The following is a 26,567-nucleotide window of genomic DNA, read 5'->3' as shown; positions in this document are numbered from 1 at the left end:
TCGCATTAAATATTTTTAGCATCTGATTTCACCACTCAGATAAAACCATCCACCGGTTCCCGCTTCGCTCATCCTCCACAGATCATTCTGCTACAGTCACAGAGGTTTTGTAAATAAGTATGAAATGCCCCCCATGCGCGTATTTTGCCATGGTATCCGCGCACACAAACAACAGTGCAGGATGCATGCGGGACAGAAGTGACATGCGGCGTTACTTCTTTGCCGGGTGCTGTGATTGGCTCCTTCAGTACGCGTGCGAGCTGTTATTGGGCCAAATGTCGTCAAGGTGACTCGGGATAAAATGAACCCCCCCGCCCCTCTAAAATAATGCTGTTCGTGATGATTACAAATATTGTTTTCAACTACATTTATATATATTATTCGTATTCAATTACTTCCACATATTGGAGTCAACGGGTCATGCATCACAGTGCCATGCACGAAGGCAAAAATGATGACAAAGATGAGGTAGACTATTGGTATTTCCCTTAATCCAGACTTTCGTGCAAAATCAATCATCTTTCTTACACTGTATAACTTTAAATGTCCAAAGATGAAGGCTATACATCTTAATGGCTTCAGTGGGTCAATTATTGTCTTTTATTTGAAAGACTGAGGCAATCACTTTTTTTCAATTTCTCTCAATGCCTTGTGCCATCCTGTTGTTGTTAATGGCTGTCGTGGACGTGGGTGTTGACGTGGGCTCGGAGCCTCTGGACTGCTGGTTGGTCATCTCCTGTTCCCCAGCGCGGGGGCTGAACTCCTGCAGGCCGCGGCCGGTGGTCTCAATGGGCAGGAGCAGAGATGCTCCTATGGCCAGCACGGAACAGAGGCAGTACACCGACAGGCTCAGAAACACGGATGTTCTCACCAACACCTACGGTATGAACACAATAAGATGGAAAATACAACAGAATACTACGTGCTCATTACTTGAAAATAACAGTAAATTAGTAAAGCACAGAGAAATGTTACACATAGAAAGAGGATCTTTTCTTCACAGAGTGGTCCAGTGTTACACACCTGTGCCACAAAAGGAGTGAAGAGGGCTCCGACCCTGGCCATCCCACTGCTAGAGCCCAGCCCAAGAGCTCTGACTGCTGTGGGGTATACCTGAACAGCCAGGGTGGGGGAAATTACAATACAGCTACATACACCATACACACTATATATACACTGTACAGCCTTATCCTATAACAATAACAACAACAACAACAATAATAATAATATTAATAATAAACATTTGAACTTGGATCAAATGTGCTCAAGATTACAAGTAAAGAGTTAAGCTTGCAATACCTCTGGTGTGTAAACATAAGCAACTTGGAATCCCGCAGTGATGAGGGCTCTAGCTATGAAGATGAAGATGATGAGAGCTATCCTGAAGAAAGAACAAAAGAGAGAGAGAGAGAGAGAGGGGGGGGGGGTGAAGTTCATATAGTCTTGTAGATATACTCCAGAGTGGCAAGAGTGACAAGGTGACCCATAGCACTTACCTCCCAATACAAGCGTACAGGGGTAGAATGGACAGAGCGAACCCGAGGAAGCACAGCGCCATGCTTCTCTTCCTGCCCAGGCGATCAATCACCCACAGGGCTAGGAAGATCCCTGCAGTGGGACGAGCACAAACATGGCTGCTTTGCTGAAGGTAAACATGCTGATGGAGGCTGAGGATCAGGAGAGGAACCGGCCCAGCCAGAGGAGCTTCAATAGTTTCCCTTCCTGGTAACTCTGGTTAAGTTTGTTGTTTACCTGGGAATTCAGCTAATGTGGTCCAGAGAAGGTCTTTGTAATCATCTAACGTTAGGTGTTTGCACTCCAGGTCACAGCTGGGCTCAATCTTGGCACCTTGCGTCACTAGGGGATTGTTCTGTTTTCAGACTTCCAAACTAGACAAGACATGAAACATGATATTTTAAATAAAACTTGCTTTCACTCACCACCGCACACATCCCCCGCTTGGAACAGCTCTGTGGTTAAGAGGACCAGGCCATAGTAGGAGAAGGCGTTCGCAAACCTGGGGCAGAGAGAGATCACACACGGTCTGAACCACTCCTGTTACGTCTGGCACTGTCGTGGCAGTGCTGTGTTCTAGCGTTCCACTCTTACGACAGAGCTGTGTTCTAGCGTTCCACTCTTACGACAGAGCTGTGTTCTAGCGTTCCACTCTTACGACAGAACCATGTTCTAGTATTGCATGTTACATTTGTCATGCTACTACTGACGTCACGTTGTGCGTCCGCTTGCTTGAGAATGTGAGATTCATTAAATGGAGTAAGCTCCAACTATAGCTCATGCCACAGTCTCAATTATTTTACATAACAACTCCTTGACAGGACTCTGAGACCATCAAACTGGTGATAATTGGACAGGAGGAAAAAACTAATCCTGGTATCTATCTTACCATATAAACCACAGAAGAAGAGTAGTGGTGTGATACTGAGGGGTGAAGAGATCGCTGATCCTTCCGCGGTTTTCCTGCCACACAGAAAAGTAACACAGTTGTTATCATTTCACAGACATCAGTGTGAGCAAGACTTACTAATGTTGAGTAAATGTTTTGCTGGATCTAAGATCTCAGTGACACCACCTTGTACACACCTTGAACAAACACACAGCACACTCGTTTTACTGTCTTACCTGCTTGTTGGCTACCAGCACGCCTAGCGGCATGGTCTTGCCATTGTCAGTGGCGATGCGGTTCAACGTTGACAGAGCTTTCTCCCTGTTTCCTGTCAGCACATCAAAGCGGGCACTCTCAGGCAGCCACTGCATCAGACAGTTCAGGCTGCATTACTTCCTGTTCACTAGCGAGTACAGGCGTGTTCAGTGAGCCACGGATGCACCTGAGTGTTTGCCATGAATGATACAGAATGAATAACGATTTGTAAGCAATACTTACATAACTGAGGGCAACAAAGACCGCCAGTGGGGCCGTGGACAGGGCTAGCAGCCAGCGCCAGCCAAGAGTAGGCATTATCCACATGGCCAGAAGGACCTCAGATACAACACCAAGGGCCCAGAATATCTGAGGGGAGAGCAAAGTTCAGAAGGGGATTATTCTATATACAGTCTGGGCTGCAGCCAAAATCTTTGTCTTTTATGAGATAAAAGAGGAAACCCGCACACTGTCTAAACCTGCACAGATTTTAATAGGTGATAGGGTTAGGGTTAGGTAATGTTTTGGTCATAGACCTTCGTCAGACAAAAATGAATGAGAATCCATACACTGAGACTCCAATCTAAATAGGTTCCGGTTCCAGGGTGTGGTTCTAGGGTGTGGCTTCACGTGAGAAATGGAATTTGCTTAACAAAAATCATCGACTACTCAGTTGATAACAAGTCAATAATCAACTAGTTAAAATAACAGGATTAGAAATTAAACACATGACAAATGAACACAAGTACAGAAAAAAGTACAGAGATTGCAAACAATTTTACATTTCAACTACAAAAAGGGGGGCATTTCAAAATAACAATTAGGGAGGATCAGAGATCAATTAGGTGCACTAATAGTTTACATTTTTCCTTTTTTATTACTTTGGATGTATCCCTCTCCTACACACCTGTCTTTGAACCAGATGTGCGAAGTATTTCCTTGTTATGACATAAAAAAGGAAAGTCATAGAAAAACACTCTCTGGACACAGCAGGCTACCTCAATCAGTATAATGCAGTTGCCTCTTGACTTCACTGGGAGGAATTCTGAGTACAGGGTCACCCTGAAATAGAAAGGAAGGTACGTACTCTGCTCATTTAAATGTGTCTATGATGATGTTGCAGTGTGTGTGTGTGTGTGTGTGTGTGTGTGCGTGTGTGTTTGTGTGTGTCTGCGTCAGGAACAGGTTCTGTCACTCCAGGATATAAATACACAGTTTTGTTCCTTGTTCTGCTGTTGTTCACAGGTCTAGAGCAGTGGTTCTGAACCTGGGTTCGATCGAACCCCAGGGGTTCGGTGAGTCAGTCTCAGGGGTTCGGCGGAGGTCAAGACACACCCCCGACTCATATGATTGGTGATGACACGCCCCGCTTGGCCATCATTGGCTGCAAGTGATCACGCTACATCGCTTGGCCTATCTGTGCTGCAGGGAATGCGCTCAGTAGTCGACTCTCTTTCTGAACTGCTCTCTGAAAGGCAACAGCAGAAGTCACACTGATTTGCAGTAAATATTCATTATTATGTTTTTGTTTTTGTGTGAAAATCATGTTTTGATGGTTTTGTTCTTTGAACACAGTGATGTTGATGCACGGTTCATTTTGTGCACCAGTAAAATACATACCTATGTTTTGAATTTGAAAAAATCATATTTTATTTTTCCAATTAAGGGTTCGGTGAATGCGCATATGAAACTGGTGGGGTTCAGTACCTCCAACAAGGTTAAGAACCACTGGTCTAGAGTTACTGACCTAGGAGATTATGTGGGCGTGTTACAATAACACCATGTTCTTCATTCTGTCTGATGGCCTACATTCAACATTTCACAAGATTTGAAACTTGTTGTACAAAGCAGATGTTTTGTCTATTCTTTCCCTTTCAAGCTTCATATTATGTTTGGGTATTACTGTGTTAAATGAAACCCTGTTTGAAAGTGTGTTTGATCCCTGACATGATGCAGCAGTGGAGGCCCCAGCGGTACGGCGGCCTACGAGGTTCACTCACGACTGAGGGGCTCCTCTGATGCCCACGCCCACCAGGCCGCGCAGGACCAGGATCCAGCCGTATGTCGGAGCGAAGGCACACAGCATGCCGTAGTACAGGGTCCACACCATACACAGCACCAGGCCCTGTTACACACACACACACAGCACGCCATAGTACAGGGTCCACACCATACACACCACCAGGCCCTGTTACACACACAAAAGCGTACGAGTGCGCACAACTCCAAATTAAACTGGAGCAGTCACAGGTGCCAGGTCAAGTGCTATAATGAATGAAGGGAAGCAACGGCACTCATGAGATAGACAATGGTCTTCAAAACTTTAATGGGCAGGAATGAACGTTTCAGCCTTAAGCCTTCATCAGCATCCAACGTTCATTCCTGCCCATTAAAGTTTTGAAGACTACTGTCTATCTCATGAGTGCCGTTGCTTCCCTGTTAAACACACACACACACACACACACACACACACACACACACACACACACACACACACACACACACACACACACACACACACACACACACACACACACACACACACACAATGTAATAAGTAAGTCCACATAACTATTTCCATAACTCAACACATTGAGTGAACAATAACCTTTGCCTCAAGTGCATGTAAAATAAACACATACATAAATAAATAAATAAACTTACTAGTTTCCTGCCATACTTGTCTGCTATATTCCCCCACGGAGTGGAACTGACCATCATCCCAATGCACACTGCCTGAGAAACATGCAATGCCATTATAAAAGCACAGATCCTAATAATCTACACAGGCTCATCTTGGACAATTTGTAAACAAGTAGTTGAAAGTGCAACTAATATCATGTAATTCGGTTATGAATGTAATGATGCTGTGTGTTCTAGCTCAAGCAACAATATACTAACACTTGAGCCACAGGGGTACCAGAGAGAGAGAGAGAGAGAGAGAGAGAGAGACTGACCGACACTATTAATGCCAGTTTATAACTGGGAAGCCTCCATTCACAGTGTAGCTGAGGAGCCAGGATACTGAGGGTCATCATCTCCATAGCATCTGCTGTCTAAAGCCAGCCAATCAGATCAGAGACAACAAGACACCAGAACTACTTTAGTTGACTGGTCACTAGGAGTTAATTACAATCATCAGTCTAGCATAAGAAAAACGACAGTAATGTCCACTCTCACCCATGCCAACCCAGTGAGGACAGAGAGCTTCCATTGGAACATTCCAAAACCAATGGTCTCCACGGCGTCCTCCACGGTGAAGGTATCTGCATGAGAAACATGAGGAGAAAGAAACCACAGGACAACCATGAGAAGAACAACTCTATCCCATCCAAACTCACCCATACACAGCTTTAGTACAACAAAACAAACCACTGAAAATATTATGATCATAAATAGTTATTGAGACAATTCATGATGAATTAAGTGCCAGCACAGCATTGATTGGTTGTTGATTTTGCACATGCTGGTGTCCAATTAGAGTTAATTATGCAATGGTAATTGTTAGGGAAACAATGACATATACTCTTACAAAATCTGCAGTTCTTACCTGAATGAAAGGAGGATACGAAAACAGTGTTGATGAAGCAATAAACCATGGCATTAGCCAGCTGAACATCTTAAACCATGGCATTAGCGAGCTGAACACCTTATCACTGTCATAGACACTCCAGACCATATCAGTCAAAACTGACTTCAGTCCATTGACTATCAGGGCTTTTTAGAGAGAAGTCAGGTAATGTTGAACATGACTGTGTTGAAACGTGTTTCTCCACAAACCTTGAGTGGGCAGATCCTGTCTGAAAGGCGCTGAACTGTGGAGCACAAGATCCACAGTCTGAATAGAGGTGGTGGTGTTAACCTCATAATCTGCACACTGGTCCTCATCTGTGTGACGGAGACTATCTGCTCCACCTCTGAATGTTACCACGCTGCAAACAGGACATTTCCAAGAACATGTTTGATTTATAGAACATGCCTGGGAAAACACAACAGAACTTGTGTAACTCTTGAAACTTGAACTTGTATGTAACCTGGAACACAAAATGCACATTTTCCTTCCCTGAAACCCCTCCCAGACAGGTGTTTCCTCAAAGACATTCACCTATGTACTTACTGTCGCCCTCATGGAATATGAATACAATACATTCCTGTATAATATGTCTGATTTGGTTACTGTACCTAATTTCAGAATTTCTCCATTGCTGGTAACCTATTGATGTTTTTCCCAGTTTGTTCATGTCGCTGAGGCTGGTGACTGCTACCAACTGACTGCATATTTTAGATGGTTTAAGCTGCTAGAGCATTGATCTCAAGTTACAGTGAGATACCCAATCAGCAAAAAGCCCTTTAGGTGGGCTGGGTGTGGTTAGGGACATTTAGGTGAGGAAAGGGGTGTGGTTAGAGCCATTGTAAACAACTTTAGAAGTGTGTGTTGCAAGGAGAGTAGGCGATGAGTGCGTTTCACTTATGAGTGAGTTTAAACAATTCAACTCGGTTACAGTCTATCTAAGGCAAGTTTATCATCTAACACATATCATTAATGATGTAATCTTGGCCTACCTGCCTGCCTGTCTATCACTCTCTATATCACTATCACTCTATGTCTGTCACTCTGTCTATCACTCTATCACTCTCTGTCGATCACTCTCTCTGTCTATCACTCTCTCTGTCACTCTCTCTACTATCACTTTGCCCAAAATGAGTGAGGCTGCCCTGATACAAACACTGAGCTATTACCTCCACCCAGCCCTGATACAAACACTGAGCTATTACCTCCACCCAGCCCTGATACAAACACTGAGCTATTACCTCCACCCAGCCCTGATACAAACACTGAGCTATTACCTCCACCTAGCCCTGATACAAACACTGAGCTATTACCTCCACCCAGCCCTGATACAAACACTGAGCTATTACCTCCACCCAGCCCTGATACAAACACTGAACTATTACCTCCACCCAGCCCTGATACAAACACTGAACTATTACCTCCACCCAGCCCTGATACAAACACTGAGCTATTACCTCCACCCAGCCCTGATACAAACTCTGAACTATTACCTCCACCCAGCCCTGATACAAACACTGAACTATTACCTCCACCCAGCCCTGATACAAACACTGAGCTTGCGCCAGCATAATCAGGGGCCGGGCAGCCTCAGCTGCCAGAACTCTTGTATTTGGCAATATATAATATATAAGATATATATCTTCTTCTTCTTCTACTTTTTCTTCTTCTTCTTCCTAGGACGTCTGACTTCCCATACATGAAAAATCACCAAAAATAATTTTATCCCAAAAGCTGTATTTTTGACAGTATTTTGAAAACTGTCGCCTCAAAGTATTGCTGTTCCTACAGGAAAAAATACACTACCCACAATCCTATAGTGCAACAGCAATGTCTCCACCAATCAGATACATTGTTGTTGGCAACTCTGCCCCAATAACGGACCCTACAACTGGCTAAATTGACTCTGATTGAGAGGACACTTGTGCCACTGATTGTTTAATTGGTTTCCACCTTTCTGTGTATATATAGCCTACATGTAGCACCCCTCTTGTTCTTTGTCTGTTCATTATTTGCTGTACCTGTGTGTTGTCCTGTGCCAACTTGTAAGTCTGTAAGATGGTAAGCTTTGTCTTTTGTTCTCCACTTGCTGAGTGTATACCTTGGTTTTATTGTTTAGTCTTTGGTTTTTGCCACTTGTGCTGCCTTTTATTTTAGTAAATATTGTGTGGAAACTGCTGAAACCTCCATGTTACATGCACCTGTGACATTTACATGAAACCCTTGTGATTATGATGTTTAAGTCAGTGTGAAACCATGTCTTTTCATATGGAAGGCAGCTCAACAAGAGTTCCAAGCCCAGGGGGATGCAGAATAAAAATGCTAATGCATACTCCACTGTGCTGTGACATGATTTTTTTTAATGATATTTTTAATTTGTAGCTGTTACTATTTCTTTTGTTTGCATGTCTTCATCTGACCAGTCTTGTCAATCCGTGCTACCGGTGTTCAATCAAATCGATCAGTGAATCCATGCTCAGTCCAGAGTCCCACAACAGTATGGAGGCCTACTAATATGTTCATGCAGGATTCCTATGGTGTAAATATCAATCTGTGACATTTAGACTTTTTAGGTCAAACTGCCAGCTTATCACTTGGCTCAAAGAAGAACATGACCATCATTGGTGTCTGGTTGAGTTCAAGCCCCGGGTGATGCAGAATTAACATGCTAATGCCTACTCAGGCACTATTACACTTCGGATTTCAGACATGATTTTTAAGATTTTATTTTTTTGTTTTAAAGCGACCTTGTCATCGGTTTCCTTCCTCTTCCTCCTCAAAACACCCGGCCCCGATCCAGTGCTGCGCAGCAGCTGTGTTCTACAGTAGAATTATTTTTCTGTTGCTTAGCTTTGCCCTTTGTATTGTAGCTACTAGCAAACGAGAGCCATACCATGCCAACTATAATTCAGATTGGACTTGCCAAAGATATGTCCGCTATGTTGGAGACGGGCATATAATGGACTAAATGCAGGTTATAAAGACAAACGTTGCGTTGATTGGGTGGGCTAAGCTGGAGTGATGGCAAATGTACAGTATTTAGTTGGTGTCAAGACTGCAACAGGTATCAGAGCTACTATAACTGATCTACATTTCCTTTCAGGGACACAAGCAAAACAACTCCAACAATCTTCTATTGTATGTCTACAAGGGCCATAGGATAACAGATCTTATAAATGGGTGTTATTACTAAATGCATATCTAACATGAAAATGGGCAGATATATTACATGTTTGATTGTCATGGAATTTGTTGGGAAAATAAGAGGTCGAGTTTCTAACCCTGCTTTGCCATAAAGACGTAATACTCTAGAACAGCAGTAGGCGGTGATCTTCAGTAGGCGGTGATATTCAAGCTGACCAGAGTGGGTTCCATTAAAAGGAGTCAACAAACTGCAGAACTCCAGAAGTATTGTTTTGTAAGTATTGTGCAGAACCTCAGAAGTATTGTAAGTATTGTGCAGAACTTAAGAAGTGCTGTATTGTAAGTATTGTGCAGAACTTCAGAAGTATTGTAAGTACTGGGCAGAACTTCAGAGTAGCCTATGTTTAGTAACAAAGTTCTGTGTGATGCTAGAACGTGCTGGCTATGATGGGGACTATGTTGATTGGGTTAGGGTGATAGGCTGATAACGGCCAGGATGAGTACTGTACACAAACACTGATGTCATTCGTCCGCTACTGTGAGGACGTGTGTTCCAACCCGCACCAAAGTCAGCTACAACAATGACAAGCCCTGGTTAACAACCAAGCTCAGAAAGTTATGGCTGGAGAAAGAGGAAGCAAGGAAGAGTGGAGACAAGGAATGGTTTAGAGGCCAAGTACAGGTTTAGCACAGTATTGAAGGAGGCTGAACAATGCGTCTGAGAAACTACTCAGCAGTTCTCAGAGGGGAACACGTCCTCTGTCTGGAAAGGCCTGAGACAGATCACCAACTACAAACCGAAATCCCCCCAGTCCACTGATGACCCACTCCTGGCCAACGACCTGAATGAGTTCTACTGCAGATTTGACAAACAACCCCTCCCGCCCCCAACAGCCCCATCAACCCAACCCCACTCCAACAGGGCCTCGGACCTCCCCACAGCCCCCCACCCCACTGTAGCACAGCCTCTCACCATCCTAGACAAGGATGTGAACTGTCTGTTCAGGAGACAGAATCCCCAGAAAGCGGCCAGACCTGACTCCCACAGCCCCTCCATGCTGAAGTTCTGCGCTGGTAAGCTGTCCCCGGTGTACACAACACCTCACTAGAGACATGCCATGTACCAGCCTGCTTCAAGACCTCCACCATCATCCCCATCCCCAAGAAAACACAACACTGGTCTGAATGACTACAGGCCTGCCGCCCTGACCTGTAGTAATGAAGGTCTTCACTACATTCAACAGCATCTGGAACACGCAGGCACCTATGCCAGGATCCTGTTTGTGGACTTGTCTGCCCTCAACACCATCCTCCCGCTCACACTGGCATACGAGTGGCTCACCTACCTCACACCTACCTGCAGGTGGATCACCCACTTCCTGTCCGACAGGAAACAGTATGTGAAGCCGGCCAAAACATGTCTGACTCCAGGTCCGTCAGCACCGGCTCCCCCCTGGGCTGTGTCCTGTCCCCCCTGCTCTTCTCCCTGAACACCCAACAGCTGCATCTCCAGCCACCAGTCTGTCAAGATCCTGATGTTTGTGGATGACACCACCCTCATCAGACTCATCTCTGGGGGAGACCAGTCCACCTACAGGTGGGAGATCGACCAGCTGCTGTCCTGGTGCGGCCAAAACAACCTGGAGCTCAACGCTCTCAAGACAGTGGAGATGATCGTAGACTTCAGGAAGAAATCAGCCCCACCCCCCATCACAATGAACGACACCCCAGTTTCCACTGTCGACTCCTTCCGCTTCCGGGGCACCGTCATCTCCCGGGACCTCAAATGGGAACTAAACACCAGGGGCCGGTTGCACAAAACATCTTAAGTTTTTCCCTTAAGTATGACCCTTAAGGGTTAATTTCCCCTTAGTTAAGGGAATTACTTAAGGGTGTTGCACAGAATCCCTTACAAAGTTTCCTTGGCTAAGGAGAAACGTTAAGGATTTTCATACAAGGAAATAGTTTTTACAGCAGTAAAATTGTAGTTTCCATGGTGTCCATTGGTTTGCTTGCACGTGACCGGTTATCTGTCAGAACACTACACTGGAACGTCCTGCGACGCTGTGATGAAAAATATGGACTGTCGATTAAATCTGTAATGAAATATCAGTCGCTCCTCATTAAGAGTGTCTAGTGGGTTCTCCCTGTCGTGGAACACTTCTTGGGATGCGATTTCCATCATTTATGTTCATAAACGCAGCCATGTGACTTGGCTAAGGTTGGGTTAGAGGTCCCTTACGTTTTTTACCTTATTTTGCTTACTAAGGTCTTTTGTGCAACACCTTAACGGACTTTAAGGGACTCCTTAAGTATTAGACCGAGATGAGTAGAAAACCTTAAATACTTGAGGGACATCTTTAGGAAACCATAAGGGAAATACTTAAAGTCCCAGTTAACCAAAATCAGAGATTTGCTTGAAAACACATTATATGTGTTAGTGATGCATTGCTGATAACATGTAAAAATGGGATGAACCATGTGTAGTACTGAATTGTGAAGTTAGCCCAGTTTTGTGTTTTTGACCAGTTTTGATTTCTGGATTTTCTGGGCGGGCTTAAAACGGTACTTGTTGACGTAGAGCGGTGTTCTTAGCATATCCCCGTCCTAACACTATATAAAGCTAGAACGGATTTGAATCTTCGGTTCTCCTGCTCAATCTGTGGTGGCTGGACTCAGTTGACCTATGACCTTCGGACACTCACAAAGTACTATTATAACACTTCAGATTGAATTCACCAGTACCACAGGGTTCTCCTCCCAAGGACCAACACAATCACACAACCTTGTCAAATGAGGACACGAAATATAACAGAATAGAGTAAAAGAAACTTACTTTATTACCTTACAATTGCAGCAAAGGGACGGTTACACAGAGACACAAGTGTTATCTGAGCAAGCGCGCCGACTGACGTCGGGACGCTCTAAATATGCTATTCCACACAATACTTTGGCGCGTGACTACATGTGTTAGTACCTGATTGGTTGAAACTTTTGTCTAGTGCTAGTCCTATGAGCTTACTAGTTTCGTTTTCCATTCAGCCGATGTGATTAGGGTGTTCCCTGTTAGTTACATTTACTGCAACTTTGGCAGGCTTTTTTTTAGGTTTTCAAGGGGTCTGGAGCTTTCGAAGGCTCTTTTCGTTGCAGGTTGTGTGACCTTGGCAGTCAACTTATCTGCTACTGGAACACAGATAATAACTTTTCATGCGTACTATGTGTTCTGGAAAAGTACAGACTGCTGACATTTAGTTCTAATCACGCGATGCTGTCGATGCCTCACATTATACTCAAAGATGTCTTAAGGTCAAGCACATGCGCAGTATGAGCGGAACTAGAACCCAAATAAGGTAGGTTAGTTCTAAACAGTTGGAATAATACTTTATCAAATAGTACCTTTCACATTTCCCCCCTTTGATCCATACTATGGATCATTCTATGGTTACCCTTACTTGTCTTACAAAGAGCTATAATAGCATATCAATTCTAAGAGGGGTCTAAGAACAGCTAAATGGCATTGTAAGAAAATCATTGTAAAACATGGTAAAAAGCCCCGATAGGGTACAAACGCAACACTTTAATACTCCACGCGGTGGTTACTGTACTGTAACTTAAAATATAGCAAAACAGCAGAAGAATGAAACAGCTCATTTTTTGGTGTCTTCAGGACTCCAAGAGTCCTATCCGGTGCTCAACCCTTGCATGACTACCAGCTGGCCTGTCATGGTGGGGAGGTGGTTGTTGCTCGACTGGACTGGGGCCACGGCTCTCGTGTCTACCTTCAGTCAGGAGGTCCCTGTGTGGGGTGTATGTCAGTTATCAGTGTCTGGAGGTGTATGTGTATGTTCAGATCTTGCCTGTTACTGGAGGATCGCCTTGGGGTTATCCTCGTGGTACTTCTGGAGATCCCAGGCCTTCTGTTGGGCCGGGGACAGGGTGGCTTCTTCGTCCTGCAGCAGGATCATTTCGGTGGCGTCGGCCCCCAGGGTGGCTCGGGTCGCTTTGGTGATGAGACACTTGCAGATGGGGATGCCACAGAACACTAATACTCCAATTAGAACCAGAACACTCACGATCATGGAGACCTCTTTCCCCGCCCATCCAGAGAAGAACTCGGTCAGCCAATGTAGGTCTCCTCCGGTGGGGTCGGTTGGGGTGGTTCCTCCTCCTCTTCTGGGACCTCTGGGTCCGCGGGCTCTGGGACTGGTTGTTCTTCCTTGACAGGGGAAAGACTGGGAACAGAAGGAATGTCAGTTTGTGGGGTGTCGGGTCCCCCCTTTGTTGGTGACTCTGGCTCACACGATGGGAAGTCTCTGGTGGTTTCCTCTGGGATGTCTTCCCCTCTCCAACGCTTCACATGTGCTGTGTGTACCCTGGTTGGTCTCTCGTTCACTCGGATGGCTGTCGGAGTGGCGAGGATGACTTCGTATGGGCCTCTCCACCTGGGATCGGTCCACTTGGTGCGGCCGAACGCTCGGATGAGCACAAAGGATCCTGGGCTGATGGGGTTGTTTGGTTCTGGTGCTGGGTCGTATGCCTGGGCTGTGAGAGTGGATCTGATGACAGAGAATTGTTTAGACAGACATACAGCGAATTCACATGCATTGGGTGGTGGTACCAGGTCCGCTGGTGGGTCTGCTCCTGTGTATGGGGGACGGCCGAACATGCATTCAAAAGGTGTTAGAGGTGTCCCTGACCTTGGCGTGGTTCTCATGGACAGCAGAGCGAGGGGCAGGCACTTGACCCAATTCTGACCGGTTTCAGACACGAGTTTGGCGAGCCTGCTCTTGAGGGTTCCATTGGATCTTTCTACCTGTCCTGCTGACTGTGGGTGATAGCTACAGTGTGTTTTGAGCTCTATTCCCAACAGTTGTGTGGCGTGTGCCAGTATCTCACTGACGAACGGGCTGCCGTTGTCTGAGGAGATTTTCTTGGGTAAGCCAAATGTGGGGAACCAACCTCTGCACAGTGCCTCAGCCACTCCTCGTGCTGTCTCCCGTTTCATTGGGTAAGCCTCCACCCACTTACTGTACATGTCCACGACCACCAACGCTACGTTCTTGCCGGCTGCAGGAGTAAGGTGCACAAAATCAAGCATTAGATGAGCTCCTACTCCCTGGGCTAGACCCCCATGGTGTCCTGGTGTGTTTTTGAGGCCCCTGGATACATTGTATCGGGCACATGTGATGCAACATTGACAAACTTTTTCTGCTGTTTGTGTGATGCCTGGGCAGTACCAGGATCGGGGAAGGATCTGACTAATCCCCCCTTTGCTCACGTGACCACGTCCGTGAGCAACATGACAGTAATATGTGTAATGTTTTCTCGGCATGCACGGTCTACCGTCTGCTGCCCTCCAGATACCGTCTGTTTTCGTGCAGCCCTCTTCCTCCCATAGGGAGGCTTCCACAGGGCCCAGATCAGTCTTGTACATTCTCCTAAGCACACTCGATCCTGCAGCCACCAAACAGTCCTGTCCCTCAACTGGATCCTCCTCCGTCAGCTCCTCTGGTTCCTGCGAGAGAAAGCAAGTTTCACAATTGGAGAGAGAGTTAGGGTTGGCTGCCAGGTGGTAACCAGCCGCTCGCTTGGCCTCCTCATCGGCCCGCTGGTTGCCCCTTGATGCTGTGTCTGTTGCATTGGTGTGTGCCATGACCTTGACTACCGCCAGCTTCGAGGGTAGCAGCATAGCTGCGAGTAGGCCGTCAATCAGTTCCCTATTCTTGATATTGGTGCCTGCTGATGTTTTGTAACCCCTTTTGGCACATAGGGCGCCGAAACTGTGTCCCACTCCCCATGCGTACTTGCTATCGGTGTAAATGGTGACCTTGTTACTACTTGATGCCTCACACGCCTGGGTGAGGGCCCACAACTCTGCCTGTTGTGCCGACCACCCGTCCTGTAGTCTGCCACTGGTCACTACCTCGGTGTCGGAAACAACTGCAAAACCCACATGTTTGTGACCTGTATTGGGATCGATGGAAGCAGAACCATCACAGTAAAGCGCACGCGCGCCCTCCAAAGGCACGTCCTTCAAATCTGCCCTTGGTTTGCACTCTTCGTCCACTCGTACCACGCAGTCGTGCTCCACCTCCGCCAGGTCGACATCTGGGAGAAGGGTTGCAGGGTTAAGTGTGGTACAGCGGACAACTGACACGTTGGACTGACTCAAGAGAGAGCTTTCGTACCGCTGAACACGGGCAGTACTAAGACAGCCTTGTTCCGAAGAGTTAAGGATCGCCGTCACTGCGTGTGGGGCCTGAATGACAACCTTACAGTATCCTACAATCGGAGCACACTTTACCAGAGCGATGTCGCACGCCACCACGGCCCTCGTGCACCCAGGGAGCCCCAGCTCGACAGCAGAGAACGCCTGTGAGAAGTAAGCGATTGGTCGGTGTCTCCCCCCGTACCTCTGGGTCAGCACACACCTCACATGCTTACCACTCCCATCGACGAACAGGTCATACTGCTTGGTGGGGTCCTGGTATCCAAGGCATGGTGCTGTGGTGAGCGCGAACCTCAGCTCCTCCCAAGCCGACTCCATCTCGGGGCTCCAAGTCACCTTTTCTCCTGGTTTGAGGGAGAGAAACGGGGTGCGCAGTGTTTTGTCTAACCTGCTGCATTCGGGAATGAAGGTGCGACAGTAGCCTACCATCCCAAGGAAAGAGAGGACCTCCTTCTTGGTCCCTGGTCTTTTCATGGCCAGGATCGCTGTGACCCGGCTTGGTGTGATACGCTTACCTTCGGCCGTGAGTGTGTGGCCCAAGAACGTGACCTGTTGTGTCACAAGCTGGGCTTTCTTCCTGGATGCCTTGTGGCCTCCCGCCGCCAGCAGGCGTAGGAGCCTCTCGGTCCCTTCCAGACAGCCTTCTCTGGTGGGACAAGCAAGAAGTATGTCATCAACATACTGAATGAGCACCCCACCAGCCGGTGGGACATACTCACGAAGGTCGTTGGATAGGACAGCGTTGTAGATTGTGGGGGAATTCGTCCATCCCTGGGGACAGCGTGTCCAGGTGTAGCATCGACCGTTGAAAGTGAATGCGAACCAGTGCTGTGATTAGGGGTCGACTGGTACAGAAAAGAAAGCATTGGCAAGATCCACAACAGTGTACCATTTTCCAGTCAGGTGTTAGAGGTTCAAAGATGGTGTTAGGGTCTGGTACCAATGGAGCGAGTTTCAGACATACCTCATTCACGGCCCTGAGATCCTGCACAAACCTCCACTCTGGTGGCTGACCTGCTTCCCGGTGCTTTTTTACTGGGAAGATGGGTGTGTTAACAGGGCTTCCTTGTGGCATGTCTATAATCACCCATGCTTTTAACAGCTCTTCCAGCACCGGCCTTACCCCTTCTTCTGCCTCTTTTGAGATGGTGTACTGCTTTACCTGAACTCCGGGCGCCTGGGCCCCTCCGTCTCTGTTGGATACCACCACTGGGCTGGCTGACCTAACCTTCCCTACATCATACTTCCCTGATGCCCAGATGCAGTGGGGTAGCCTGGCTAACATGTCCCCTACATCGGCTGGTTCCTCCTCGGTCATCAGGTACTGTGGATCAAAAATTGCCATAACATCTCGGGTCATGGTCAACATCATGGGTTCAAACAGTTTCAATCTATATACAAGTTCACCATACATCAATAGGGAGGTTACCTCACCGAACTGAGTGTAACCCTCCTTCTCATGTTTACCCGTGCTCCACAGCCACTCACAGGCCCCTGTGAAGCCTCCTAGGCCAACCCATGCATCCTTCCGCCCTTTGGTGAGAGAAACATGGGGCACCCCCTCCTTGACGGCGGGCACATAGTCGTGTGCCTCGGCGTCTCCTAGGGTGACTCCCGCTGTGGTGATAGAGTTGCTGAAATAGATGCTGTTAATCCTGCCTGCGCCTAGCTGGGGACCTGCTCCATCTACATCCCTTACCCATTCTTCAACTTCCTCTTTGCTTTCTGTAACTCGCATAGTAACATGAGGTGTGTGTACTGTGCAGATAGGTGCTTCTGATATCATGTCTTTCCTAAAATCATCTGCCATGTGTGCCAGTAAGTCCCCGTCCTCCTCCGCTAACTCCAGGACAAGGGCAAACCGGTTCTGTTCATCTAGCATGAGCCTGAACTCTGTGTCTGTGTCTGGGTGTGGTATGTGCGCTTTGACTCCGGCATCTGTAACTAACAAATTTAGGTTGAGTTTACACATGATGTCCCTGGCTAGCAAATTCATGGGACACCCTCTGCTAAACATAAATGAATGTTCAAAATCAATCGATGCGGAATCAGTGTGAAACGTGCATTTTACTGGTACAGTGAGTGGTTCAGTGGTGGAGGCCCCAGACGCGTTTCTAGTGGTTCTGGTATCTCCCGACAGTGTAGGTCTGAAATTACTATGGTTAGCACATAACACAGAAGTGGTAGCACCGGAGTCAACGAGAAACACTACATCCTGACCCTCGATTGTCAAAAGAACAGTGGGCAATCGTCTGTGTGCTCCCTCCATCATAATGTATGCTCCCTCAGTGTGTGTATCAGTGCTAGATGTACCTTCAGCCTGGGTTGGTGGACCCGTGTCGGGAAAGGGAGGAACGGTCGAGTCGTGCCGATCGTCAAAGACTCCCTCCCTGGCCTCCTCGCCCCATCATGCACGGTCATTGCGGTTGGCTGGTCTCCAGGTGCCTCCTGATCCTCTGGTGCCTTGGTTCTGCCTTGGACGGTCCTGGTTGTACTGTAACACATCGCCATGGACCTGAAAAGGGCCTCTCCCTGCTCTACCTGGGTCTCCTTCGCGGTTCTGGTGCCTCCTCCTCCACTCCTTCTGCTGCTCCGTCTCTGGATATGGGCAGTCCCGAATCATGTGGCCTTCCTCCTTGCAGTTGAAGCACCTCATTGGTCCGTACTGGTCTCTCGGTGGTCCGCTCCTGGTCCGCTGGCTCCCCTGGTACCGTGGCTCCTGTAGATGATGCGCACGAGGTCCTGGACAGTGAGGAGGCAATCACTAGAAAGTCTGGTTAGTTGTCTGGCATACCCTTCAGAGTCGGTCTTTAGTGGGGGTAGTTGAAGTATCATGTCATGGATATCACTGGGAGTCATGGAGCGGTGGACGAGGCTCATGGTTCCATTGGCGTTGGGTAGCTCGATCATCGGGAACTGGCCGTCCTCCTCCTCCATGGCTGACACGGATGCTCCGAACCCGGTGTCGGAGTCTTCAGGGCCGCCGCAGGCACCCCCTGAGTAGAGTGTGGACGCGGCCCGTGGGGCCCTTTGGGTGGGTGTCTGTGGTGCTGGAGAGAGGTTACGAGATTTCATTAATTTGTTAAAATTGTCCTCAGATAGTTTACTTTTTTCCAGGTGGTCGGTGATGAGTTTGATGGCTGCCTCTTCGGTGGACATTGATGGCGGCCCCAATTGGAGTGGTGCCCCGGCCTGGTATGCCCCTGGCTGGTAGGCTGGTGGTGGTGCAGCGGGAACAGGTGCCTGGAGGGAGAGAGAGAGATTGGGATAGAGAGGGGGCACTGGTGCCGGTTGGGGCATCTGTGGAGCGCTCGCTGGTGGAGGGTGTGGCGGCTGCTGCGGGGGTGGTTGCGGAGGATTGGGGTTGGGGAACGGAGTGTACTCATTGTCTCTTCGGGCCTGAGGGTTATCAGTCTGGAACGGCGGGACCGTGTCTCCCCCCTGGCTGGAAAACAGTGTTAATTCACCTCCCTTCTGGCGGTTCCTGGCCTCGGTTTCCCAGAGACATAAAACCGCACAAACATCGCTTTCTAACTTACGCTTTTTCCTTTCCTTCTCTGTCATCTCTTCTACTTTATCCTTCACTTCTTTTATCACACACATCGCAAATGTACCATTAGCGGGCCATCCCACTTTATCGAGGTTGCGGAAGGCGACCACGCTACGGACCCCCTGTGTGTCTCGCATGTAGGCATAGCATTTGCTCTCGGTACAGTATTCATCGCGAGTTTTACCTGCGTTGGCACCCATGTTTTCAAACACTTCAGGTCTCTAATGCACACAACACAACAGTCACTTCAATCACAACTTCTTGAATAGTAGTAGAACAATAGAATAGTAGAATAATAGTAGTAGAACAAAATGGTACCTTTAATCAGAATGTGGAACGTACTTTATGTGGATCAGCAACAATTGTTTAATATCGGAGTCGTTATGGTTCTATTTCGCACCGCTCGGATAAAACACTTCACACAGTCAATGAATATGAAAACCCAACCAGAAGAATAATTCTTCAACAACTATAATGTTAACACGGGCGCAGCACTTCTCTGTGAGCCTATAACCAGGTGTCTAGGTATGGGAATTCTTGGTCTATGGACAGACTATGTAGTTATGATGTAGCAAGCATCAAACCTCACTGTGGCAACCAATGTATATGTGTGGACCTTAATAATCTCTCTACACCCAATGCCGTACGTCTCAAGGCAAGGCAAGGCAAGTTTATTTATATAGCACATTTCAGCCACAGGGCAATTCAAGGTGCTTTACATGAGACATTAAAAGCATTAAAACAAAAAGCAAGACATTAAAGACATTTAAAACAAAAGGCAGGACAAATTAAAAGCATTAAAACAAAAAGCAAGTCATTATAGACATTTAAACAAAAAGCAGGACAAATAGAATACAGGAATAAAAGTTACAGTGCAGTATACTGATAAACATAGCTCCTCTTAGAAAGCAGTGGCAAAAAGAAAAGTCTTCAGGCTTGTTTTAAAAGAACCAAGAGTTGCAGCAGACCTGCAGTTTTCTGGAAGTTTGTTCCAGATATGTGGAGCATAAAAACTGAATGCTGCTTCTCCATGTTTTGTTTTAACTCTGGGGACAGAAAGCAGACCTGTGCCAGACGACCTGAGGGGTCTGGATGGTTCATAGCATATGAGCAGATCAGAAATATATTTTGGCCCTAGACCATTCAGTGCTTTATAAACCAACAGCAGTATTTTGAAGTCAATTCTTTGACAGACAGGAAGCCAGTGTAAAGACCTTAGTACTGGTGTGATATGCTCCACTTTCTTAGTCTTAGTGAGGACTCGAGCAGCAGCGTTCTGAATCAACTGCAGCTGTCTGATCGATTTTTTAGAGAGACCTGTATACATGCCGTTACAGTAGTCGAGTCTACTGAAGATAAACGCATTGACAAGTTTTTCCAAATCCTTCTGGGACATAAATCCTTTGATCCTTGATATATTCTTCAGGTGATAGTAGGCTGACTTTGTAATTGACTTAATGTGGCTGTTGAAATTCAGGTCTGAGTCCATGACTACACCAAGATTTCTGGCTTCGTTTGTGGTTTTTAGCATTACTGATTGAAGTTGAGCACTGACTTTTAATCGTTCTTCTTTGGCTCCAAAGACAATTACTTCAGTTTCATTTTTGTTTAGTTGGAGAAAGTTCTGGCACATCCAATCATTGATTTGTTGAGTGCACTTACTCAGCGCTTGTATGGGATTATAGTCTCCTGGTGATATAGTGATATAAATGTGTGTGTCATCATCAAAATAATCCCTGTCCTTTAAGTAGGATTCAAACCAATCTAACACTGTACCAGAAATTCCCAACCAATTTTCCAGTCGGCCTAGTAGTATGTTGTGGTCTACCGTGTCGAACGCAGCGCTGAGATCCAGTAATACTAAGACTGAGATTTTGCCATTATCTGTGTTTAAATGGATGTCATTAAATACCTTAATTAGAGCAGTCTCGGTGCTGTGGTGTGGTCGAAATCCTGACTGGAAGACATCAAAGCCATTACTTAGTGCCAGGAAGTTATTCAGTTGTTGGAAAACAACCTTTTCAATTATTTTGCTTAGAAATGGGAGGTTTGATATGGGCCTATAATTGTTCATTTGTGAGCTGTCTAGATTATTCTTTTTTAAGAGTGGCTTGATGACTGCAGTTTTCAGGGTATGTGGGAACACACCTGAAAGAAGAGATGTGTTTACAATTTGTAGTTAATCAGAGGCCATGCAGTTGGATACAGTTTTGAAGAAGTCTGTAGGTAGAACATCAAGGCAACAGGTGGAGGATTTCAGATATTGTATAGTGTCCCCCAGGGTTTTATGGTTGATCGGATTAAATTGTGTCATGGTATTGATTTTAAGTGGACACTGTGACGACACATGTCCTGTACCTGGAATGGAGGCACTAACTGCTTGTCTAATTTTCTGAATTTTGTCAGTGAAGAATGAGGCAAATTCATTGCAGGCCCTGGTGGATAGAAGTTCAGAGGCTACTGACACAGGAGGGTTTGTCAGCCTATCAACAGTGGCAAACAAAGCACGCGCATTGTTATGGTTTTTGGTGATGATGTCAGAAAAGGTCTGCCGTGCATTTCTCAGCTCCATATTATAAATGCGAAGTCTGTCTTTATAGATGTCATAATGAACATGGAGATTTGTTTTTCGCCATCTGCGTTCAGATTTTCGACACTCTCTCTTTTCTATTCTGACCAGCATGGCGTTTCTCCATGGAGATCTTCTCTTACCAGAGACCACCTTCACCTTAGTGGGTGCAACGGCGTCAATAATGTTTGTAATTTTAACATTGAAATTATCTACAAGCTCGTTGACTGAGGCCATATAGAGGGCAGGTGTGGACGAGAAAGCCTGAGTAAATATCTCACTGGTGTTTTCAGTGATGTGCCGTTTTGAGATAACCTCTGATTGAGAATTTGTGTGCATGGAGATAGTACTCTCAAAGAAAACATAGGAATGATCAGAGAGCGCAACATCAGACACCTGAACCTTAGAAATATTCAGACCTTTGGTGATGATTAAGTCCAGAGTGTGCCCCTTGTTGTGTGTGGGCTCCGTCACATGCTGAGTCAGTCCATAGTTATCAAGGACACAACCTAGCTCTTTAGTCCCTCTGCCCTGAGGGTTGTCAACATGGATGTTAAAATCACCAACAATAACCACACAGTCAAAGTCAATGCAGACAGTAGACAACAGTTCAGCAAAGTCATCAAAGAAGTTTGGACAGTATTTGGGTGGCCTGTAGATGTTTAGAAATATGGCTCGAGAAGAGGAATTCAACTGAAGAGCCACATATTCAAAGGAACCAAAATTTCCATAACACATCTGCTTACATTGGAGGGAGTCATTAAACAAGATGGCTACTCCACCTCCTTTCTTATGCACTCTAGCCTCGCTCATAAAGCTGAAGTTGGGAGGAGTTGACTCAATAAGAACAGCTGCACTGTTACCTTGGTCTAGCCAAGTTTCAGTTAAAAACATAAAATCAAGATTGTGGTTGGTGATAAAATCATTGATTAAAAATGTCTTTCCTGTTAAAGATCTGACATTTAATAAAGCTAAGTTTAGTGTGCTGAGGGTATTATCTGCACATTTCTCTGTGATAGTTTGTGGCTGACGAGGAATAGATACTAAATTTGATACATTTGTAGAGCCGGTTGAGTGTTTCCTGTTACTTAGCAGATTCACCATTGTTTTTCTTTTACCTATCAAGACAGGAATTGAGAAAGATACCATCACGTTGGGTCCTGGCTTGTCCTGGAAGGGGTCATGAGTGCCATTAGCCTTGTAGCCTGGACCCAGTACATATCAGTTAGAGCTTGCTGTATTTTGTAAAAAAGTAACTGAATGTGCTGTGCCTTTATCAGACTGGGCCCGGCAGGGGGTAAGGGCGGTTGGGAGCGCGTAATACAGCGCGTGAAGGTGCTTGCTGGTGGATGCCGGTGAGAGGAAGCAAGTGAGAGACTCCCCCTCTTGGGGGGGTGGATCCTCGCTGGTGAGTGCTAGTGGGAGGGGGGGAGTGAGAGATTCCCCCTCTTGGGGGGGTGGAGGGGGTGGATCCTCACTGGTGAGTGCTAGTGGGAGGGGGGGAGTGAGAGACTCCCGCTCTTGGGGGGGTGGATCCTCGCTGGTGAGTGCTAGTGGGAGTGGGGGAGTGAGAGACTCCCCCTCTTGGGGGGGTGGATCCTCGCTGGTGAGTGCTAGTGGGAGGGGGGGAGTGAGAGACTTCCCCTCTTGGGGGGGTGGATCCTCGCTGGTGAGTGCTAGTGGGAGGGGGGGAGTGAGAGACTTCCCCTCTTGCAGTAGCTCATCAATTTGGCTGAGCTTCAGTGTGGCAGCTTTGATGAGGCCCTTGATTGGTGAGCGTGGTGGAGGAGGGGAGGGGCATCGTTGGGTTGTTGTCGATGGGTTGTGGTGTGAAGATTCTTCTTCCTGGCGCAGATGTCTCCCATAATCAGAGCTTTGTTGAAGCAACAGCTCTTCAAGGTTTCTGCCATGTTGTGATATGTCTTCCTTCTGTTTTGGTATTTCTTGTCTCTTGTCCTTGACCATGGCAGAGGGAGCAGATGGATGACACAGAGAATAGAACAGATTGGAGATAAACAGTTTTACTCCTGACCTGTTAAGGCAGAGTCCATTTCTCTGAAAAAGATGGTATCGTTCCCAAAAAAATGGAAAATTGTCAATGTAGCGCACTGAGTGAGTGGTACAGGCAGTTGAGAGCCATGTGTTCAGTGCCAACAGTCTGATGAATCTCTCAACCCCTCTTCTGACTGGTGGTAGAGGGCCGCTGATAAACACCTCCGCTTTCAGAGAGCTGACTGTGTTCAGCAGATCAATAAAGTCTAAAGAACTTTAAGAACTTCCGACTGCTGTTGCGCAACGTCATTTGTCCCCACGTGCACAATGATGTTTTCCACAGTTGGATGTGTAACCCCGATATGCAAGATTTTTTTTGTCATGTCAGCAACCGTATCCTTGGGAAAGCAGAGTATTTTGGTGCTTTCACTGCACATGCTTCTCACATCTTTTACAGTAAAGTCACCCACAATCAGAGTTTGAGGCCCAGTCGGTAGCTTTCCCTGTAGCCTTTTACTCTCAGTCCTTACCCTGCTGTGTGAAGAAGAGATGTGATCCAGGTCATCAGAAAGTGGGGCAAATTTGTTCTCCAGTTGTATGGTTGATTGTCGGCGAGATCTGTTTCTGGTTCTCCCTTTTGCGGTTGTCCACGGCGGTGTCCTTCTAGGGACAGGGGTTGAAGAGGCACTCTGCCTGGATGATAATGCAGGCCAGTCAGTCTCATAGTTCTCCAGGGACGGGTCTCTGCCTTGTTCTCCCTTTTCCCTGGGAGGTGAATTTCTCTTAGGCTTTGCACCAAGAGAGTTCCAGGGAGGGTTTGTAGGTTTAGTGCCCAGTACATGGCTCTCCTGTTTCTTGGTAGTCTCCTTGGTGCTAATTAGCGGTGTGTTAGCATGCTCTTGTCTGGTACTGTTTTGAATCCATGGTAAGGTGGTGTCGTTCCCAGTTAGTCGATTGACTTCCACACTCATCTCTAACCGGTTCATTTTTGTTTCCAGCACTGTAATCTTCTGCAGAAGTTTGTGGAAGTCATCTGCAGTGAAAGGGGGCATCTTGCTGCCGTGCTCACGTTATCGTGAGGAGATGATAAAGACGTTGAAATATGGCAACTAAATCTTCAAAAAAAAAAAAAAAAATATATATATTAGAGTCCCCGTGATTTAAAGTATCCAGGAGCCACTGCTCACAGTTTCTTATGGAAGAAAAGCAACACTATCAGCTGAAAAATGCAGAAAATGCAAACAAAGGCGAGAGCAAGCAGCAGAAGCGTCTGCACTGTCTGAAAGCAGGAAGTAGTATGTGTGTAGCCCTTGGCGAGTACTCTCATTAAAAAGGAATTTTTCTGTGAACAATCGATGTACGTTTGGAACTTTATGTGGAACAGCAACAATTGTTTAATATCGGAGTCGTTATGGTTCTATTTCGCACCGCTCGGATTAAACACTTCACACAGTCAATGAATATGAAAACCCAACCAGAATAATAATTCTTCAGCAACTATAATGTTAACACGGGCGCAGCACTTCTCTGTGAGCCTATAACCAGGTGTCTAGGTATGGGAATTCTTGGTCTATGGACAGACTATGTAGTTATGATGTAGCAAGCATCAAACCTCACTGTGGCAACCAATGTATATGTGTGGACCTTAATAATCTCTCTACACCCAATGCCGTACGTCTCAAGCGTAGCCCTTGGCGAGTACTCTCATTAAAAATGAATTTTCATCAACAATCGATGTACGTTTGGAACTTACTATAATGTCAGAAAAGCAAATCCTCCAGTTGATGTGTTGGTTGTCCTTTTTATGGAGGGATTCCAGGCCTCCCTGCCCCTCTGAGCGACCCTGCGTCCGCCCTCAACCTCGTCCGTCGACGGCTTGGCTAGGAAGTTGATACGTGGAAGGGTGATCAGTCCAACGGAGGTCCACTCAGAAGGGCAGATCAGCTGGAATCCCACTTCTGACACCAGTGAAATGTGGTGGCTGGACTCAGTTGACCTATGACCTTCGGACACTCACAAAGTACTATTATAACACTTCAGATTGAATTCACCAGTACCACAGGGTTCTCCTCCCAAGGACCAACACAATCACACAACCTTGTCAAATGAGGACACAAAATATAACAGAAAAGAGTAAAAGAAACTTACTTTATTACCTTACAATTGCAGCAAAGGGACGGTTACACAGAGACACAAGTGTTATCTGAGCAAGCGCGCCGACTGACATCGGGACGCTCTAAATATGCTATTCCACACAATACATTGGCGTGTGACTACATGTGTTAGTACCTGATTGGTTGAAACTTTTGTCTAGTGCTAGTCCTATGAGCTCACTAGTTTCGTTTTCCATTCAGCCGATGTGATTAGGGTGTTCCCTGTTAGTTACATTTACTGCAATTTTGGCAGGCTTTTTTTGAGGTTTTCAAGGGGTCTGGAGCTTTCGAAGGCTCTTTTCGTTGCAGGTTGTGTGACCTTGGCAGTCAACTTATCTGCTACTGGAACACAGATAATAACAACTTTTCATGCGTACTATGTGTTCTGGAAAAGTACAGACTGCTGACATTTAGTTCTAATCACGCGATGCTGTCGATGCCTCACATTATACTCAAAGATGTCTTAAGGTCAAGCACATGCGCAGTATGAGCGGAACTAGAACCCAAATAAGGTAGGTTAGTTCTAAACAGTTGGAATAATACTTTATCAAATAGTACCTTTCACAAATCTTGAGTCTAGAATTAGCTAGTTTTAACCAGCAGTCTAGAATTAGCTAGTTTTTCTTAGTTAGCAATGCCTATGCATAAAACTAAACGAAAATGCATCCTTCCTGGATGCCAGTAGGAATGGGATGATAAG

General features: G+C 46.4%; 1 protein-coding gene across 1 annotated transcript; it reads right to left on the bottom strand.

Annotated features, from left to right (window-relative positions):
* Nucleotides 1-631: 631 nt before the first annotated feature.
* On the bottom strand, nt 632-6,258 carry LOC311312534 (synaptic vesicle 2-related protein-like; the record flags this gene model as incomplete). The annotated part of the gene is made up of 15 exons (XM_084442495.1): nt 632-877; nt 1,024-1,113; nt 1,300-1,381; nt 1,497-1,608; nt 1,753-1,857; nt 1,941-2,017; nt 2,405-2,478; nt 2,641-2,769; nt 2,903-3,028; nt 3,658-3,721; nt 4,660-4,784; nt 5,324-5,395; nt 5,617-5,715; nt 5,840-5,925; nt 6,210-6,258. 15 exons carry the CDS (start codon nt 6,256-6,258, stop codon nt 632-634), a joined length of 1,536 nt encoding a protein of 511 aa, XP_084298621.1.
* Nucleotides 6,259-26,567: the final 20,309 nt, after the last annotated feature.

This window comes from Borostomias antarcticus (genome assembly GCF_949987555.1).
Source record: "Borostomias antarcticus genome assembly, chromosome: 8".
NCBI lineage: Eukaryota > Metazoa > Chordata > Actinopteri > Stomiiformes > Stomiidae > Borostomias > Borostomias antarcticus.
The sequence above is the reverse complement of the archived record's forward strand: the minus strand, read 5'-3'. Positions and strand labels throughout refer to the sequence as shown.